The sequence below is a fragment of the Zonotrichia albicollis genome, chromosome 7 (assembly GCF_047830755.1).
Source record: "Zonotrichia albicollis isolate bZonAlb1 chromosome 7, bZonAlb1.hap1, whole genome shotgun sequence".
NCBI lineage: Eukaryota > Metazoa > Chordata > Aves > Passeriformes > Passerellidae > Zonotrichia > Zonotrichia albicollis.
In genome coordinates this window covers 8,547,085-8,568,187 of record NC_133825.1, presented here as the reverse complement: position 1 = coordinate 8,568,187, position 21,103 = coordinate 8,547,085, and the positions used below count along the sequence as shown (strand labels likewise).

The following is a 21,103-nucleotide window of genomic DNA, read 5'->3' as shown; positions in this document are numbered from 1 at the left end:
TCTCCTACACTGGATGTGCTGCTCAGCTCTTTTCCTTTATGTTCTTCATCTCAGCAGAGTTCTCCCTCCTGACCATCATGTGCTACGACCGCTACGTGTCCATCGGCAAACCCCTGCACTATGGGACCCTCCTGGGCACCAAAGCTTGTGCCCACATGGCAGCAGCTGCCTGGGCCAGTGCCTTCCTCAATGCTCTGCTGCACACAGCCAATACATTTTCCCTGCCCCTGTGCCATGGCAATGCCCTGGGCCAGTTCTTCTGTGAAATCCCCCAGATCCTCAAGCTCTCCTGCACCAAATCCTACCACAGGGAACTTGGGCTCATTGCAGTTAGTGTCTGTTTGGTGTTTGGTTGTTTTGTGTTCATTGTTTTCTCCTATGTGCAGATCTTCAGGGCTGTGCTGAGGATCCCCTCTGAGCAGGGACGGCACAAAGCCTTTTCCACTTGCCTCCCTCACCTGGCCGTGGTCTCCCTGTTCCTCAGCACTGCCACATTTGCCTACCTGAAGCCCCCCTCCATGTCCTCCCCATCCCTGGATCTGGCCCTGTCAGTTCTGTACTCGGTGGTGCCTCCAGCCTTGAACCCCCTCATCTACAGCCTGAGGAACCAGGAGCTCAAGGCTGCAGTGTGGACACTGATGACTAGATGGTTTCAGGAACATTAAACTGCTGGCCAGTGTTTGCTAATCACTTGTAATAAAAGTAATCTTTGATACTTCTTCTTGGTTTCATTTTAGAGCTTCTTTACCTTTGTTTTACTTTTTTCTTACTGTCCAAAAAGAAATGTCATTGTTTGTTCCATTGGTCATTTTGCTCCTCTCCACCATCCCTGTGGCCACAGACTGTGGCAATGCGGGGCTGTGTTCTTGGTGCCCTTAAATGAAATGATGATCTCTACCAACAAAATTTTCAGCAGAAAACTGCAGAACTTTTCTCCCCTTTTGTTCCCTTCTCTGGAGCTGCTGCAGCAATGTCTACTGAGGGCAGATCAGTGCCAGCCCAGCAGCTGTGCCCAGCAGCAGCAGCACTTGGTGTTGCCAGTGCTGCTGCCGTGGCCCTGTCCCGCTGCCCTGGTGGCCCTGGTGCTGCTGCAGGGCCTGAGTGCTCTCGGGGCCGGGCACAGCCCTGGGGGTGGCAGTGCCGGGGCTGCAGCAGGGACAGGCCATGGGCACTGCTGGGGCAGCGCTGACGCCTCAGGCCAGGGCCTGGGGGCTCCAGGCTCCTTGCCCAGGCTCTCTCAAGAACACACCCAGGCCAATGCTCAGCACAGAAAACCCCCGTGAGCAGCCCCAGGCTGGCCGTGGGCAGGCTGGGGGCAAACAGCATGGCTGGGGCTCTGCAAGGGCCCTGGGGCAGATGGGAAGGAGCAGCAGAGCAGGGGCTGATCCATCCCCAGTGCGCTGGACAGCCCAGGGCAGCATCCCAGAACATCCTGATGGAGCTGCCAACAACATCCCCCCTCTGCAGCCCTGGCCTCTCCCCCAGCTCACACAGGTGCCCCATCCTTGCAGGCATGGACACGGCAGCACTGCCTCAGCAGCCCCTGTTTGCATTGCACAGAGCAGGGGAAGCATCCCCATGCTGTTGCTGTGGGGACATGAACCTGAGGGAGCACAAATGCCTCAGCCCCTGGCAAGGGCACAGCAGCAGCTGCAGCTGCCACAGGACTCAGCCCCAGCCATGGGGGAAGGAGCTTGGCCAAGGCCAAAGGAGGCTCCCTGGCTGCCCTGCTCCCCTCTGGCTCAGGTGCTGAGAGCTCTGCAGCCCCTGCTGCCATCCCATCTGCCCAGGGCAGCACAAGAGCCCCGGCCTTGGGGCCCTCAAGAGCTGTTCCTGCTCCTGCTCCAGGCCCAGGGCCCCTGCCAAAGCTGGGGCAGCCACAAAGCTGTGCCCGTTTCTGTTAATTGCTGCTCCCATGGGGATGGATCCTCAGCTACTTGGACGTTGCTGATGAATTTTTTTACTCCAGAGATCTGTTCTTTCTTGAGCTCTTCAGTTCAGGAATTCAATGAAAAAGGAACATAAACAATAGTGCAAAAACACCCGAAAAAACCAGCCCCTGATAATAATAGAAGTTTTAAATTCTTCTGTGGTTAATTAGATATATTTCAGAAGTGTATTCAAAGTGAATATACTGTATTGAAATCAATGCAGAGAAAATTGTTTTGTCCTGTTTTCTTTTCTGGTTTATAGATTGGTATCAGCAACGTCCAATTGATATTGATCCCCTGCACCTTGTAATGCAGCCTGAATAAATAGGAAAATCAAAATCCTTCATGGCTGGCAATCAGTAACACTTTTTTCCCACACCTCCCCACCATTTGCCTCATGCAACCCCTGCCACTCCTATGGACCAGGAATGGTGCAGCCAGCAGGAGCAGGGCAGGGATTCTTCCCCTGTGCACAGCAATGCTTGAGCAGCACCTTGAGTGCTGTGACCACTTCTGGACCCCCCCAATTTAGGAAGAACATGGAGGGGCTGGAGTGTGTCCAGAGATGGGCAACAAGGCTGGGGAGGGATCTGGAGCACAAGAGCTGTGAGGAGTGGCTGAGGGAGCTGAGGTTGTTTATCCTGGAGAAGAGGAGGCTCAAGGGAGACAAGGTGGTGTCAGGGCACAGGTTGGACTTGATGATCTCCATGGCCTGTTCCACCCTTGCTGATTCTGGGATTCTCTGAAACCACCCTTGGAGCAGCTGCAGGACGAGTCCTGGGCCTCCTTTTCAGCAGCTCCAGCAGCCCAGGTCCCTCAGCTTCTCCTGCCAGCCCCAAAGCCCATCCTGTCAGTCCTGCAGAGCCTCTGCAGCTCCTCCTCATTGCCCAGAACAGGGAGCCCCAGAGCCAGACACAGCAGCCCAGATGTGCCCCCCTGGCCTGGGGTGCCTCTGGCAAGGGAGCAGCAGGAGGCACTGCAGGAGCCTGCAGACAATTCCTGCAGCACTTGTAGGATGATCCTGCTCCCCAAGGGACGTTCCCATGGTGCCAAGTCAGGAACTGCAATGGGGAGTGGGGCCAGAAAGGAAAGGGCAAACAGGGATGGGCTGTTTGCAGGGGAGGGAACAGGGGTGGGCAATGGGAAGACATTTGTTTCAGGAAGAGGAAAGAAAGCAAAGGTGAAGCCAAGGAAATGCTGAGGGCAGTTTGGGGGTGGCTGCCAGTCAGCCCTGGCTCTGAGCAACAGCGTATGCAGTGGAGTGGCACAGGAAACTCCCAGCTGATGGAAACAAACTTTCTGGCTGACTGCAGAGGGCAGGACAAAGCTGAGTGGTTTCCCTGGTGTCCCCCAGCCCTTGCTGGCCCCAGGGGCTGATGGCATTTGTGCTCCCTCAGGTTCATGTCCCCACAGCAACAGCATGGGGGTGCTCCCCCTGCTGTGTGCAATGCAAACAGGGGCTGCTGAGCCAGTGCTGCTGTGGCTGTGCCTGCAAGGATGGGGCACCTGTGTGAGCTGGGGGAGAGGCCAGGGCTGCAGAGGGGGGATGTTGTTGGCAGCTCCATCAGGACGCTCTGGGATGCTGCCCTGTGCTGTGCAGCGCACTGGGGATGGATCAGCCCCTGCTCTGCTGCTCCTTCCTGTCTGCCCCAGGGCCCTTGCAGAGCCCCAGCCATGCTGTTTGCCCCCAGCCTGCCCACGGCCAGCCTGGGGCTGCTCACGGGGGTTTTCTGTGCTGAGCATTGGCCTGGGTGTGTTCTTGAGAGAGCCTGGGCAAGGAGCCTGGAGCCCCCAGGCCCTGGCCTGAGGCGTCAGCGCTGCCCCAGCAGTGCCCATGGCCTGTCCCTGCTGCAGCCCCGGCACTGCCACCCCATGGACTGCGCCTGGCCCCGAGAGCACTCAGGCCCTGCAGCAACACCAGGGCCACCAGGGCAGCCAAGAGAATCTAGACAGCCCTGGCAGCTTTTGTCTTGGAGCTACCTTTGGATATAAGGAATTTTGGAGGCGGATTCTCAATTTTGGCCATGGATGCCTGGACTTGAAAGTGTTTTTTTCAATGGAAAGAAAAGAATGGGCACCCAGTGTTTTGAAGGCAGATGAGGAGTGACCCCCCAAGAGGCCAAAGCCAGCCAGAACAGTCTGTCCTGGCAGGTTTCATATGGGAATAATCCTTGGACCTAATCAAATTTGGAGGAGGAATCCCAATTTCAGCCTTGAAACCCTGGAGAAGGACAGTTCTTTCCCACAGGAAGGAATGCTCAGAATTCCAGGGTTTCAGGGGTTGATAAGAAGCAACTCTCAACATGCCAAGGCCAGCTGGATCAGTCAAGCAGCCCCCAGGAGGCCCAGCCATCCAGACCTGTTCCATGTTCTTGGATCCTTGGGGCCTTGCAGCATCAAAATTGCCCCTTGGTTCCATGAGGCCCTGTAGGATCACCACAGATCTTGCTTTCCATGAGGCCCAGTGATATAACAATGGTCTCCTTGGCTCTGCAGTGGCACAATGGCCCCTTGCTTTCCAAGTGGCCTTGCAGTGTCCAAATGGTTTCCTTCTTGCCATGGGACTGCACAATGCCACAATGGCCCCTTGCTTCCATGAGGTCACAGAGACTCCAAATGGCCCCTTGGTTCCTCAGGATCACAGTGGCCCCTTGGTTCCATCAGACCTAGATGCGTTACACTGGCCCCCTGCTTCCATGGGGACCCACAGTGTCCCAATGGCCCCTTGCTCCCATGAGGCCCTGGGATGTCACAAAGGTCTCATCGCTTCCACGAGGCCCTGCTGTTCCACAATGCCCTTGAAGTGTCACAATAGTCCCAGTGGGTTCCCCTGCTGGTTCACAGTGGCCTCCTTTATTCTGTAGTGTAACAATGGTATCCTTGGTTCCATGGTCAGAATGGCCCCGTGGCCTCATGGAACCCCATAGCCCCTTATGGAGCTCCACAGCCCCTTATGGAGCTCCACAGCCCTTTATGGAGCCCCACAGTGTCACTTTGATCCCCTTGAGTCCATACGGCCCTGCCATGCTACAAGTCAAAGTGACTCAAGGGGTCACTTTGATCCCCTTGAGCCCATAAGCCCTGCAGTGTCACAAGGGCCCCTTGGTACCAGTGGTCCTGAAGTGTCCTAATGGTCTCCATGGTTCCATGACACCCCACAATGTCATAATGGACTTTTGGTTCCATGAGCTTTCCTACTGCCAACAACAGTCTCCTTGGTTCTACAGTGTCACAATGGACCCTTTGCTCCATGAGGTTCAGTAGTGCAACATGGACGCCTTGATTCCATGAGGTTGTGCAGTGTCACAATGATCTCCTTGGTTCTGGGGCCCTGCTGTGGCTGCTGCGTAACAATGGATCTGTGTTACCATGAAGTTCCATAGTGTCACCATGGTCCCTTTGGTTCCACATTCCTTGCTGGGCCGGAATGGCCCCTTGGTTCCCTGAGGTTCTGTACTGTCAACAATGATTTCCTTGGTACTGCAGTCACAATGGATCCTTGGTTTTCCATGAGGGGCCTGGCCTCCCACAGCCCATCACAGACCATTATGGCCCCTCATGGCCCCTCACAACCCCTCAGGGCTCCCTCACAGTTCCCCATGTCCCCTCACAGCCTCCCACAGCTCATGGCCCCTCACAGTTCCCCAAGATCCCTCACAGCCTCTCACTGTGGATGTCCTGGAAGAGAGAGAGAGAAACAGCATTTCTCACAGCAGCATGTGAGAATTTTTAGGGTAAGGTACGGATGTGAGAACTTGTTAAGTATAAACAATCTGCAGGTGGTGTTGTTCTACTTCGTCTTTCTGTTTCTCTAGAAAAACCGCACGGTTCTCTTGAATAAAACCTTCTTTCATTCTCTCTACACAACTGCCTCCTGCCTGTTGCTGTGACATTCTCGACTCAAGAGTGACACTTCACAGCCCCTTGCGGCCCCTCGCAGCCCCTCATGGCCCTTCACAGCCCCTCACAGTCCCTCATGGCCCCTCACAGCCCCAGACGCGAGGCTCCTCCCAGAGGACAAGGTGTCGGGCCCTGATTGTTCTCCTTCATTTCAGTCCTTTCACAGCCACGAGTGCAGAAAGGCTGAAATGGAGCCTTTGCCCAGCGTTTCCCTCGGGGTTAATTGCAGGCTGAAGCTCTGTGCTGGCGCTGGCCCCAGTGCCACCATCCCTGCAGCCGCCAGGCCTTTGCTGTCCCCCCGTGTCGGTTCCCTGTCCCCGAGTCCCGCCCGGCTCTGGCAGCAGCAGCAGCCGCAGCGCAGGGGGCGCCGGCCCGGCCCAGCCGGGGCTCCCGGCCAGGAGCAGCAGCAGCACCGGCCCCTTCCTGCCTGCTCCTGCCTCGGCTCCCAAGGGCTTTTTCCAGCTCAGTTCTGGAGCAGAGCAACCAGCACTCACACACAGCCCTGACTCCTCAGGGCCCGCCTGTGCTGCCCCGAGCCAGCCCTCAGAGGAAGAAAGGATTGGGTTCCAGCGCTGTTTTCAGCTCTGTTTGACTCACCCTGAGGTGACAGGAGGAGGCTGCTGCTGCCCCTGCCTTGGGAATTGCAGATCATGGCTGCTCTTGGCCCTCTTCTGCTTGCAACCTGAATTTTATCCATAAAAATGCAAGTGCCTCTTTCAGCTGGTGCTACCCACAGTGCTTTCATGACAGTGAAGTCAGTATTTTTGTCACAGGCATAAAGATCAGCAGATACTGGAATGCTCACCAGCCCCTGAACACTAAGATGAGAGGAAATAAAGCTTCACAGCCACATTTGCAGGGCTCAAACAGAGCCCTGTTGCTGGCACTGTTGAAATAGAATAAGCTGAGAGAGGCTGTCACAATTCACCTCTGCAGTGTGGAGTTAAATTAAAAAATCAACCAGGAAAAGCAGAAACCAGAACTTCTCAACTCACTTCACTGCCTCTTCCCAGCAGCAGGAAATGCAGATGCCCAGAGGTGTTTTGCACTGCTGCTGCCCCCAGTTTGAGCCCAGGCTCTGCCCAGTCCCAGCAGGAACCTGAGCCCAGCCCAGGGAGCTCAGCGCACGCAGGGCCAGGCCCAGAGCCCCGGGCACGGCCGCCCATTGCGGGGCAGTGGCGCAGACGGAATGTCCTGCGGCCCAAACCTCCTGCCACACAGTGCCAGCCTTCTCCCCCTCCTCCTCCTCTCCCAGCACAGTACCAATTCCAGCTCGGAGGAGGCTGCCACAGACAGCATTCCAGCTCCTGTTCCTGTTGAATGTCCCTGCAGAGAAACAGGGCATCTTTCAGCCACTTCCACAAGCTCAGGCTTCGCACTTCATGGGGAATCTGGGATGCAGATGGCCTTGTTAAAAAAGCCAAAGGCCAAGGGAATGGATTATAGATTACTGAAAAAAAGTCACCCATCTTCCAGGCAAGGTTTACCAAGGCATTTCCTGCATTTCTTCTTTTCAGATTCTTTCAGTTGGCTGTTCTGGGAAGTCCAGCTTGTACTGGTGCTTATCATGAACTGATTGTGCTCTTGATTTACGCACCAAGACACCAAATGTGGAATCATCTATATGGAACTGTTATGAATGATCAATCGAAAGCCAAATTATAAAAAATCTGAAAAGATTTCTTTATCTTTTTCCACTACTAAAATATGGTCTTCAAAACCACCACAGCCAAAGAGATAGTGTCGAGCCCGGGGTTGGTGCTGGGTGAACCTGGATCCCACCTCTTTTGCATTGGACGCTCCACCATTCACGAGAGCTGCTTCTTGTAGGGATGCTTTATACAGTTTATTATGCCTGAGCAAAGAAGTCCCAGTTTCTTTTGTAACTCTGCATATTCATAGTTGGTTCTTTCACTGGGCAGAGCTGGACAATCGCCATTTCCTTGTTGATAGCCAGCACTGATCGGATTCAGGGAAGTCACGTATTCACACATATCTTTCTGGCGACTTTGGCTATCTTGATCGATGTTATTAACAGGGCAATGATCACTCTTAGGCTCTTCCGATGACATGACGATGTCTCAGGATAATGGTGATCATTGCACTGGGTGTGATCGTTATCTGGCCACCTTCAGGAATTTTGGAATTTGAATAGACGCCTGCCTCTCAGGGTGCTTGTGGTCAGAGACTTGTTTGGATTTTGCAATCCTAATGAAATACATGCTTTTATAGCATGAAGTATTTCCCAACATACATTGCAACATCACTACAATCTGACAGAAGAAGGCAATCATACAGATCAGTGTATGGTCAAATTGCCCCCTAATTCTCATAAAGTCCATCTACTCTGCACACCCTTACTTTGTAATTTTGTTTCTCAGTCATCACAGAACTGAGAGCTGCAAGAAAAAGAGAAAGAAATATGAACAGGTATCCCTTCGGTAAGGGAAATACTGGACTGTCAGGAACTAAAAATAGTTGATAGCATCTGTATCAGGCAATTTTTTTACCCTCTACCAGTGTCCATTTCAGGCATCCTGTTAGCATGACCTAGGATTTTGCAGCTAAATGCAATGGGCTGCAATTTGAGAGGCCTACAAGAAAAAAAACTTATCAGACTTCCCCCCTCCCCGCCCCCCCGAGTGACAGGTGCAAATTACAAAATGAAAGGGCCTACAGAAATTTAAAATTTTCTAATTTTAGAAAAATATAGTATTAGCATCAGATTCCAAGGGCATAGAGATATAGGAGCAGCAAAGAAATGCTCCCAGAAATGTTTTCTAGCCTGAAGAGACAAGCTAGCCATAGGAAGAGGAGAGAGCCACATTTAAAATGTGTGAATTACTGAATGCAAGAGCCATTGGCCCTTTCGGCTTCTGTTTTTAACAAATTGTAAGCTATTAACTTGTGTTTATGAAGACTTTAGTTGGACTTCAATGGTTTTGAGACAGCTTCTGAGCAAAATACAAAGAAACTACATTACATATTAGTAAATGCAGCATCTAGAATAACAACTAAATAGTCCTATCTCATAGTTAAATGTTCAGTTCTTCATAAATTGTGATTAAGACCATGAAATGCAGTACCTAATCCAGTTAAATCCAACCTACACCTCAGATTTGCTTGTGTAACTAATATTTTCCACTCCTCTCCCTATCCCTTCTCTCACCACAGTCCTCAAGCCCTCAGCCAGGCACAAGCCAACTTCTCACCTCAACTGCTGTTAGCAGTCACCAAGTACCTGTTGGTAATTACCTGAGCACCTGTCCCACCCACAGGTCCCTGGCTGCTGGGAGAACAGGTCTGAAGTACAGACCTGAACACCACCACCCCCCATCAAAAAAAAAAAAAAAATTAATTTTTTCTAAATAATTTGAGACTAGTAAAAGATCAGGACATGGAGGGACTTGTTTATCCCATTTAGGCCAATCAAGACAAAGTTTATAGCCTTTTTTGGAAAGGGAAGACTGGGGGGTTTTTGCTGAAGCAGAAGCATGTTTTATCAGCCCAGTTTCCTTCCTCATTTGTTCCTGCTGCCCAGAAGGCCATTCACTAGGCATATATATAAATATCTCTGTCTGAAAACACATCTACAGGAGTGCCTGACTTACACTGGTGCGATTTAAAACATAGTTTTTATTGTACAAAAATGCAAACATCTGTTCTAGGAGAAGCACATCTTGTGGAGCTGTAAGGACCCTGACAGCACATCTGCTACCAAAGCAACAATTCCTGCTCTGCAGTGGCTTAAGCGGGCTGAGATGGAAGTGTTTCTTCATCAATGCATAAACCACAAGAAAGTAGTGCTGACAAGCCTTTTTCCCAAGTCTGACTGAAGGTTTGGGAAGCAGGTCTGCCTGCAGAGGGCACACAGAAGCATGACACGTTTGCCTACTGTGCGCCTACAATTTCTACACCATCATATCACTACTCGGTCACTGAGCAAGCTGACAGTGTATGACAGGTTATCCATCCTGCATAGAAAGTCACGGAGAGAAGAAGAGAGGAAGAAAACACGGAAGATGACAATGCAAAAGAAGTTGAAGAAATGTGGCAAGGATTGAGCATTAAGGGACAGAAATAAGAAGAGACCATACCCTTGAACTGTAAAGTCCTGTCAGGAAACTGCAAGTACTTGCATATATGAGTTCACCACCTGGACTTGCATGCTTCTCCACATTACCATTATTTCAAAAATTTTGCTTCCTGGACAAGCTGCCAGGTCTCCAGTACCAGTCCTAGCTCCCTTCCAGCAGTCTGCATCTGAGCAGGGAGTTGAAAATAGATCAGGGATTACCTTTTACACTGTAAGCATTCAAGACAGCCAAAGAACTTTGAGGAAAAAGGCCATACTGAGTGCCCAGGAAAAAGAGATTGTTAGAAATTGGAGAAAGGAAGTATTGATTGAGAGTCACAGTTATGTTGAGGTTTAGCCTTTCAAAGGTTTGTTGCTTTTCTACTGAAAACTGCAGGTGAGAAAGCCTAGGCAGAAAAGGGAAGGAGAAGCTATGTGAACAAACCCATAGCTGTACACAAGGACAGAAGCAGATTTCTTCTTCCCCAGGCTGAAGAGAGTGGTTTTATTATTTGAAAAACAAAAGCCAAACTACCCCAAGTCAAATATATATTTTCCCACTACATTTAGATATTTCAACAATAAAAATGCACTATAAAACTACTGCAGTAAATTAGTCAGTTAGGAAGAATGAACAGGGCACATGTTAATAGTATCCATATCTATCTTTAGAAAGATGAGCAATTACAATCTACATCCCAGCTCATGCTCAGTATTTACTACAATCTCAAATAACAATAAAGTCAAACACAACAGATGACTGATGTTCCTACCATCTGCTTTCCAAACAGAGTTTTAAAAGATAGTTTATTGCAAAATCAGTCTCAAGTATGTTCAAGGCCTTGGGAGCTCTCTAAGTTTAATTAACATCACACATATAGAATCCATTTTAATATTTGTGTAAAGCCAATATTATAATATTCTAATTTGTATATAACCATCTATTTGTAATATTGCTGAAAGAAGGCACACTTTTTTAAATATCTACTGGCTTTGGTAACTGCTAAACGTAATGTAGATTGGGCTGTACTACTGTTTACTCGTCTTTCTGTTGCACAGAAATCTTGGATACTTTAGTGCGTACATCTGTAATTCTGACATTTTCTGAAATTAAAGTGAGAGGAGTAATGGGCTAAATTCCAGTACCTAAAGTTACGTATTAACATTTGCAGACATAAATCAAATACACAAGGAAAACTTTTCTATGGGAAGAATGCCAGAGCAAGTTAAAATATGTATTGATAAGAATAATCAACATAGTAGAAATGCAGAGCATCTGCACCATAGGAGAGAGTGTATAAAATCACACTCTGCATCAAGAGAACATAATTCATATTTCTTCACAGCCTTCTCCCTTTGCATGCCCCTCTGCAAAGTGCAAGGGGCCTCAAGAACTGAAGGAAACACAGGGAGTCAAATGGAGACACTTGCACCGGTCTCACTGGGGGCTCCTGGGGAAGCAGTTTCCTTGGGAATCAAGCCCCTCTCTGCCAAGGGCCCTTCCCCAGATGTGTACATTTCCTGGGGAAAACCAACACACGCTTAAGTGCGTGGTGCGGAGGTTCAGGGACATCACAACATAACCAATATGATCCAGTGAAGCTAAATTTGTTATTCCTACAAAGACTCTATTTATAATAAATCTCTACTGTCCACGTGTCTCTAGCTAATACATGATTGGTTAATCCTAGCTGTTCACACGTCTAAAATAGAATGCTGATTGGATCACCTAATTTTTCACGCATCTTGCTGGGGTTGTCTGGCCTACCCATGACTCACTTTCCCAAGCTTGCTGAAAAACTTTCTGAGTCCTGATGACTCTTCTTCTTGTGTCTTTTTCGAGGACATACCGAGCCCAATTCTGAATATGTCCACAATTAATTCTTTGTGAACTCTTTCATTGTCCATTATTACAAGCAGGCTGGATTGTGCATCGGTTGAATATGGCCACTCTCATGCAAAAACTCCTCCATTCTGTCTCTGAGCCAGTATTTGAGCCGGTTAAACAAAATCCTCCCTCTCACGCTGTAAAGAATGTGGAATTAGAGTTGGAATGTGACCCTGAAATAGAAGCAGCTCAGAAACTACAGTAGAAAAAAGTTATTCCAGAAGCTATTGTAGAAAGGACTTTTCTCTCCAATGGTGTAGAAGCTTTTCCTGTAATATCTAATGCTGCAAGTAGAGTTTGAGAACCTTTCAATTGGAAGATTTTAGAAAAATTGAGAGCTGCAATTTCACAATTTGGTTGAAAATCCCAACTTGCACAGTCACTTCTGCAGTATATTTTTCCATCTAACACATTAATTCCAGCTGATGTGCATATCGTAATAAGACTTAGAATGCCACCCTATAAGCAGGTGATGTTTCATAAAAGCTGGGAGGAAAAGTGTGCTCAAGAAGCTGCAAGACCTAGAGTGCAGGGTGATCCTCTGTACGGTTCAACAGCACAACAGCACAACAGTTACTTGGCAAGGGGCCCTGGGCCACTGTCACTGCCCAGGCTAGGAGCATTGATCAAGTCTTACAGATGAGCCAACAACTAACATATAATGCTGTCCTTGCACTTACAGATTAAGTTACACACTATGTCTTTTAGACAGATTTGTCAAAGAAAGAATGAAGGCTTTGATAAATTTGTAGACAAATTGCATGAAGCTACCTATAATCATTCTGATTTAAATTCAGACACAAAGATACAATTGGATGGACTTTGATCTCATTTCTCCATTCCAAATGGCTTTCCCTTCAGTCACAAGAGGCTTCCATCTCTTGCAAAAATTGCCTGCTGAAACTCTTCAGCTCCCTTCCAAATCAGTTCACTACTCCAGCATAACCCTTGAAGTATGGACAGATGACTCTTCAACTAATTATAGTTGAAAAGAAGGGTATTTATTGCAGCACTGGACACATGTGAACTAGTTTCCAAAGACACATGCAAGGAGTTGCAGACTCCTGCTCTCTATTTCTAGAGAAAAGGTTTTACATTAGGTTTCTAAGGACCCATAATACATAATTATAACCTGCCTGCTTCGCATTTTTATCGGCTGAATATCTATTACAGCTGCACAATTGTATTCCCCTAACTGGGTTGGTGGGATTTTGAAATGAGGGAGTGATTGTATGGGAGGAAGAAAGCTGTCTTCCTCATGGTGAACTCTTCTCTCATGGCCAGTTGGCAAGACCGTTTGACCTGCTCATGGTCCAAGCCTCTCCTAACTGTTCAATTATTCTTAAGGCAAGCTATTTCTATGGTCTCTGTTTCTTCACAATTGCTTCCTCTATCCCTGTCACTCCTAGCTTTATGTTCCTAATATATTTGGTACTCTTTACCTAAGGTATGTGATTTCTGCTAGCTGTATTACTAACTTTGCTTCTTACCTTATTTTAAAATCTTAACTAAAATATGCAGTCTTCTACTATCCCAATTCTATTCCCAGCTGGCCCCTCGACCCATCTGCACTTTTCAATTATCCTAATTCCATTTTCAGCTAACCCCTTGACACACGTCAGGCACATCCCCGACTGCCTCTCTCCCAGCAGCTCAGAGCTGCATTGCACAGCGCTTGCTGTGCGCCACAGAGCACAAAGCAGGCTGGCCTGGTGGGCCTGAATATTTCTGCCAAACACTCTGCATCTCACACCTTTGCTCTGGCTCAGTGCAGAACTGCAGGATTGCAGGCGCTTCCTCCCAGAGCTGCGTGAGGCGCTGGCTCCTGCAGATGGGCCCTGCCAAGCTGTCCCTGCCTCACGCTGGCCTCGCTTCCCTGGCACAAGTGCCGGGCCTGAAGGAGCTGCCCTGTGCTCCAGCCTGCCGAGCAGCCCGGCTCACTGCCCCGGTGCCCAGAGTGCGGCATACACTGCTGGCCTTTGCCAGGAATTGCAGGGCAGCCGGCAGAAGAGGAGGAATCCTCAGCCAGCCCAGCGGCCCGCGGCTGCCCTTGGCCTTTCCCTGCTCCAGGGCACACTGCAGACGGCCAATGCCTCCAGGCCGGGCTGTGCCCAGCACGGCTGCGCTTCCCCTCGGCAGCAGCCAGCTGCCACCTGGGCTCTGAGAGCGGAGGATTCGCCCGCTCCCAGGAAGAGGCACCCAGGGCCCGGCTGCTGCCTCTTGCAGCTGCAGGGGCCTCCTTCCAGCCTGCCTCTGCCGGGGCTCAGGCTGCTCCAGCCTCTGCCGGGGCTCTGCTGGGGCTCCAGCCCGGGCAAGGCCAGGCCCGCTCTCACCTCACAGGTGCTGACAGCTCGGCACCACAGGAGACCTTCCCGAGCACCCTCTGTGACCTTTCTGCTTTCTCACTTGAGTAAGGCTCTCCTCCAGCCAAAGAGATTATTGCATTTAGGGGTACAAATCCAAGTGGCAGGAATCCCAATGCTCTCCAGTCACAGCTGAAGGCCTGCATCTGCACAAGATGTTTGGGCTGCCTCATTCTTCCTTTGGTTTTGCCTTCAAATGCCATTGCCCTTACTGCCTCAACTAGAAATACTGCAGCTGTGCCATAACCAGCCAGTGGCTCATATTCCAAAGGCAGTGCGGTCTGGAGAGGATGAATGATATGAAGTCCCCTCCTCACTTATGAAACCACACAAAAGAAGCCATATGTGTTACTTAGCACCAATAAAAAACAACTGGTAATTCAGAAGGAAATGTTGAATTTTCTGAAGGGGTCAGAAGGAGGAGAATCTTCCAAGTGAGTTGATGTTTCAGAAACTTTATTAATTACAACTCTAATCTATAATTCTATGCTACAAATCTCTTTAGCAACCCTACTCTACAATCCTACTCTAAATTGGTAACAGAGATAACATCTTGACATGATTGCTATGTTCTTGTCTCCTAGGGTTAGGGTTAGGGTTACGCATAGGCTCCGGCTTAGGCTTATGCTTAGGCTTAGGTTAAGGTTTGGGTTTAGGCTTAGGCTTAGGTTTAGGCTTAGGTTTAGGTTTAGCTTTGGGTTTAGGCTTAGGCTTAGGTTTAGGTTAAGGCTTAGGTTTAGGTTTAGGCTTAGGGTTGGGTTTAGGGTACGGGTTAGAGATAGGGATATGGTTAGGGTTTGGGTTTGGGTTAGCATTTAAGGTTAAAGTTAGGGTTTAGGTTTAAAGTTTAGGGTTACGGCTATTTGTCTTCTTCACAGAGTTGATGAGTTGTGCCAGGATGAATGGTGGCTTGGTTGAAGTTACAAATGGATGCTGTCCACCAGAAAAAAAAAACAACAAAGAACAGTGAACCATTACTTTCCAAGCTCATTGCTTCAGAGACTCAGTCAGGATACATAAAGTTCCTGGAAAGACCCAGAAAGAGGAGCAATGGGACCATCTGCTCCCCAGTCATCCCCAGTGTGCAAGACATTGCCATCACAGGCAAACCTGGCCCAGAATCCCACTCATCTTTTATTGTGATTTCTTCATCATGCTGGGATTTTTGCCCTGCCAATGCTCTAGAAATGGTGCTTTCTGTCCCTGGGTTTTCTTCCTTTCAGAAAACTCCAATGACTCACACAGGCCTTTGAAAGATGGGCACTGTGCTAATTCCCACAGGGACAGAAAGCAGTGTCTGCCTTTCCATGCCCTGCCCCTCGTGTGCTGGTTGGCACCTTCCTTCCCAGCAGGGCCAGCCCAGTGGCACTGGGCCCTGCAGTTCCCTCTCTGCCACACAACCTGGCAGTAACCCTGGCACAGTTCCCATCTGCTTGAGCGTGCTAGGCAGCAGATGGGGCTGGGACAAGTCCCTCCCAGCTGTCCCTGTTTGTGTGGCAGAAACCTTTAAGGGTGGGCTGGGGGGCAAAAACCAGGGCAACTCAGAGGCTCACAGTGAGCCCCCCACAGCCCCTCCTGCCCACAGCCAAATCTCTGACCCCTAGGCTGGGACTGGCTTCCTTGGGTTCCAGCACCACCATTTCATGTCTCTGTACCCTGCACTGCTCTACTTCAATTCTTTTGCCTTTAGATAAAACTGAACACTCCACCAAATCACAAAAGAGGGCAACAGAAACAGTCAGAGGACAGAGCACCTCTCCTGTCAGGAAATGCAGAGGGAGCTGGAGTTATTCAGTTTTGTGAAGAACAGGCCCCAGGGAGACTTTATTGCCACTTTCCAAGACTTCAGAATGGGCTTTGAAGAAAGTGGGGGACATCTTTTTTAACAGGGCCAGTTACAATAGGATATGGACAAATATTTTTAAACACAAAGGGCATCTAATCAGAGTAGGTCTAAGGAAGAACTTGTTTACTTGGAGCATGGTGCAACCCTGGCACAGCTTGCCCCAAGAGCTTGTAGGAGCCCCATCCCTGCAACCATTCCGGCTCCGGTGGCAAAGGGCTCCGAGCAACCTGATCTGTTTTAAGATGTCCCTGCTTATTGCAGGACACTTGCACCAGAGGACATTTACAGGGCCCTGCCAGCCCAGCCCAGTCTAGGATTCCTCACTGTTTTCATTTGAAGAGCAGCAAGAGTGGAGGTGAGGAGGAAGGGGGCTCATCTGATGCCTTGGACTTGAGTGGAAGAGGAGCCCATCCCTCAGAGCCTGTTTCCCCTGCAGCGCCTTCACATTTTACCTGCAGGAGCTCCTTGGCAGACCAGCGCCGCTCCTCGTCTGTCTGCAGGCAGCAGCTCAGGAAGTCACGCAGCAAAGCCGAGAGGAGCTTGGGCTGCCGCAGCTGTGGAGTCCCTACTGTGGCTATCAGGTGTGTAGCCTGGAGAAAAAGGAGACACCAGGCTCCACCTCCTGCTTTCACATCTCTAAGGCTCTCCCAGATCCCTGTGTTTAACCTCTGTTCTTCAGTGGCAGTTTCTGCCCTGGCACAGACCCAGAGATGACTTTCCTTTACCAACCAAAAACCCAAACCCCAATGCAGCCACAGCTTTTCCACCATCCCGCAGATCTTGCCTTGGCAGCTGATTTCACTGACTGACCTAGTTAGTGGGAACTACATCAGCAAAAGGACATTTGCTTCTCTGAGGATTCATACCAGCTTGAGAGGCTTTTTGGAAGAGGGACTTTGCTATATTAACTAATTTCAAGGGTTAGTACATGAAAGGCATCTCTGCAGTGCCTGTTGGTCCTTTAAGCGCACGTGCCCTAGAACAAAACTCATCAAGCTTTTTGTGCTGTTCTTGAAAACAATGGTAATTGGAAGAAAAGAAAGGAAATCCATCAGTTAATACCCAGGTAGGGAAACAAACATTTACAATCTCTTCTTCAACACAGACACATTAAGATGCCTGCACAAATGTATTGGGATGAAAATGCCTGCTTGGGCACACAGGAGCCACCTGCAGCTCTGTTTCTCAGCAGTCTGAAAATTTCAGCTTCCCATTTTTGCAGCAAAAGAAAAATTGTCTAGGTCAGAAGAAGGAGAGGTTCCATCTCTATGGCTACCCTCTAGTCATTTGGCTACTCAAGACAATGCATAAATGGTAGGCCCATCCCAGAAAGCACCAGGAATCACTGGGAGGTTTTGGCAGGCTCTCCGCATCACCAGGCTCTGGCTTGGTGACGTGCAGAATGTTGCTTGGGCTAGGAGAGAAACAGGGTCTCTGAGTGTCCTGGGGTGACGTTATGATGCTTGTATATCCCCATTCATCTGTTCTGTGCCTTTAAGACCAGCTCTGAAGAGTGGAAGTTTTGTTTGGGTTTCTCTTATCAGGCACACAGAGGAAAGCGGTACATAAGGCTGTTTTTTTTCTTCCAGCTTCAGCTTGCTGCTTTTGCTTGCTCTCTTTTTCTGCTCTTGCTTCTGCTCTGTTTTCTGCCTCTGCTTTTTAGCTAGTTCTAGCTAAACAGTCCACATTGCTGCCTGGACTGTTTCTCCTCTCCTGTTTCTGTGACCATCTCGAACCTGCTCCAGACTGGGACCCGGGAACACCGAAGGTTTGGCTGCAGCAGCTGGCCCAGCGCCGGAGGGACTGAGAACAGAGCAACCACCCCCGAAAGAGACTTTCTGATTTTGTCATCTTTCTCAGAGCGGTGTCATCGGGTATTGTTCATTTTGTGTGCTGGGGGGTGCAGGGACAGTCAAATAAACAGGTTCTTTCCACCTCTCTCTGAGGAATTTTTTCCCGAACCGGTTGGGGGGAGGGGCCGTGTGGGTTTCGCTTTCTGGAGGGGCCCTCCTTTGCAGATTCTTTAACAAATTTGTCCTAAACTTGTACACTGAGTGTTTCAGCAGCACTGCACAAGAAGCAGAAGAGACTCTGTGCATTACACCCTCATGCCCGTGTTTCCCAGTGAGAAGAAACTGCACATGGGGTTAGGTTCCTCTCTAAAGACCATGGGTTTAGAAACTTTGTTGGGTTTGGGTTTCCTTCCTTCATTTCTGGAAAGATAACAACACTTTTAAGATGCTTTTTTCCTGTTATTAAGGCCATCTACACAGACAAAAGAACTGGAACCACTAACCCAAAGGAAAGTGTTGCCTGAGAACACTTTGTTTGTTTGGAGTTTGTTTGCATGTGGTAAGGCTTGAATTCTCCCACTGATGCAACCAAAAGTACAGCAGATGCTGATGTGTTGCAGGGACATTTGTAGGAGGGGACCTTGGTGGAAGTAGTTCCAGCAGATGGCAATGGGATTTTGTCCAGTGGCACACAGGACATGGGACAGGTGAGTAAGACAGTGGGATCAGTGAGTATTTGCTCCTTACCGTGCCAGAACTTTCGCTCAAGTAAGGAGATTCTTGTTCTATCATTTCAATTCCCACAATTCCAAAAGACCGTATGTCCACTTTGGGGCCATATGGTTGACCTGTCACAACTTCAGGCGCCATCCACCAAGGAGTCCCGGTTAGTGAGCAGCGTCTGCTCTGCTCAGGGGTGAGCTGAGTAGCGAGGCCAAAATCAGCTGAGGAGAAAACAAAATAGTGGTTTTATCTGAATTCTGTGCAATTAGGAAAGCAAGCAAAAGAATTCCCCAGTAGAAGTTTGAAAATGTGCCGTTGAATCTCCTGGCATTGGTGACTTTAAAAATCCCCCCATTTTTTACACTGCCTCCAGCAGTGGCTTTTGTTCTTTGGAAACTTTAGACTTGTAACTCCCTCCCTCTGGAAGGGACACACACATAGCAAGGCCACTCTTGACTGCTTGTGGCTCCTTATACCTCTGTGCACGTTACAACTGTGCCCTCAGCTCGCAGCAGGGGTCCTGCACTGCCACCAGCACCATTTTGGGGGAGCTGGCAGTCACTCCAAGCAGCCCCACACCCACATCCCTGGAACGCTGCACCTGACCAAGAATATACTGACCCAGCTTGACAGAGCCGTCAGTTTTGAGAAGGATGTTGTTGCTCTTCACGTCTCGGTGGATCACATCGTTTGAATGAAGAAAATCCAGTCCCTGCAGGCACTGAGCGAGAAAACAGAAACAGGAGGGCAAAAATGAGTGATGTGATTTCATCACACAAGAAAGGAAACAGCTCCAAAAGATTCCCTCTCCAGGGGAATGGGGAGTAATGGCAGAACAGTAATGGCCACTGAGAGGAAGAGCTTGCTGCTCCAACACCTGCAGAGCAGGACCTTTCTGAGGAAAGGCACGTCAGCTTTTGAAAGAGCAACAGCACCTGCTGTTGTAGGCTGTCCCCTGCAAACCAGCCAGGATGACTCCTGCTGCAGTGCATGTGCTCAGAAACAAAGAGCATTCTGGCTGCACTCCTATCCTTTTTAGCTGAGGACTGAGAGAAACGAGTCTCTCTCTTTTTTCTTTGATGTTTGTTTCAAATCCTGCCACCAGCACCTTTGCTTTTACAGGCAAGGAATGCAGTGAAGACAGACGCCAGGCAAACATTTAGAGAGGCAAGGTGGAGAACAGCAAATACAAATACAAGAGACAGAGCGAGAATACAACAGCAGGAGATAAGAGTACTGGCACTGAGTACAGGGAGTGCAGGGGCACTGACAGGCCTTTCACTTGAGAAGCTTTTACTTGCTCATAGAATAGCAGCAACACAGAAACAAAGCTTGGCACAGGAAACCTCTCCTGTTCTGAGCCCCTGTTTCCCAGACAATCCTGCCCAAGGCCTTGGAAACACAGCTGGGATTGCTGACCTCCCGACTAATGGCTGCCGTCTCATCTTCAGACAGGCAGGTCTGGCTGATGATATCGGTCAGGACACCTCCATCCATGTACTCTATAACCAGCAAGAGTTCCTCGCCCAGAAGGTAGCTGAAAGAAGGAAACAAGGGGGTAGAGATGAACATGCATGGCTACGTTGATTTTTTGCTTCCAGGTTTCTTATTTCCAGATGCCTTTGTGACAAGGACAGAATCAAAGGAATAGATATTTGTGGTGGTTTGACCAGGAAGAAGTGGGAATTCTGGGAAGCTGTGGTCAAACCAATGAAGGTTTTGGGTTTGAGACTGGCACCTGGTGTAGCCAGTGGGGTTTGGACACACCTCCGAGAATACACAGGGGTTAAAAAGCAGGGCACTGCCCTTGGCACTCTCTCTTGGGACGTCGCTGCGAAGAGGTGAGATCACCCTCCCCTGTCCAGCCTTGCTGCTGGGCGGGGGAGGGGCAGCCATGCGGTAGGCCCGGGGCCTGGACAGAGATGGGGGTGAGAAAGCTCTCAAGGATGGAAGGGTAGAGGAGCCCCAAGAGACATCGGGCAGCCATTCCCCCCCACCAGGAGGGAGAGAGAGGAGAGCCGGCGTCTGAATGTGATAGCAGCCAGCCCGGGAGGAGAAAGGGGAGGGAAGAGTGCAGCCTGGCCGGCGGAGCAGCAGCACCTGTGGAAGTACCAGCATTCCGGGACAGACAGAGACTGAAAACTTTTAACCCTTTCTTTCATGATTGGGGCCTTGCAAAAATGCTAATCCTCCTCGAAGATGAATAAGAAGGGACATAAGAGATGAGATGAGACAAGGACCTGGCCCGAAGAACGTGGAGATGATTGAATGGGGAGAGATGATTTGGAGTGGCCTTTTGGCTGGACTTTTCTTGTGGCCATGGACTCAGTTGTTCCTGTGACACAGACTGCATTTAGGGGGAGGCAGTGGCTCAAAACCAGGAGGGTTCTTCGTGAGGACCCCCCGGCCCCAGGGGGTTGGAAAAATATGGGGGGGACAGATGTCCCAAAAGCAGAGACTGTGCCTTTTTGGAGTGAGACAAGGCATCCTTGAAAGACAACCCTAAAAGCAGTTCTGGCCATGCGTCAGTGGTGAGAGCACTGGGCATGGAAGGAAGATGTCACAAGCGGCAAAAGGACTTTTT

General features: G+C 49.6%; 1 protein-coding gene and 1 pseudogene across 1 annotated transcript; both read left to right on the top strand.

Moving 5' to 3' along the window:
- Nucleotides 1-21,103, top strand: part of LOC141729581 (uncharacterized) — a 425,427-nt pseudogene that overhangs the window by 65,444 nt on the left and 338,880 nt on the right.
- LOC141729523 (olfactory receptor 14J1-like) lies at nt 78-2,417 on the top strand. The gene is made up of 2 exons (XM_074544231.1): nt 78-626; nt 2,358-2,417. Exons 1-2 carry the CDS (start codon nt 78-80, stop codon nt 2,415-2,417), a joined length of 609 nt encoding a protein of 202 aa, XP_074400332.1.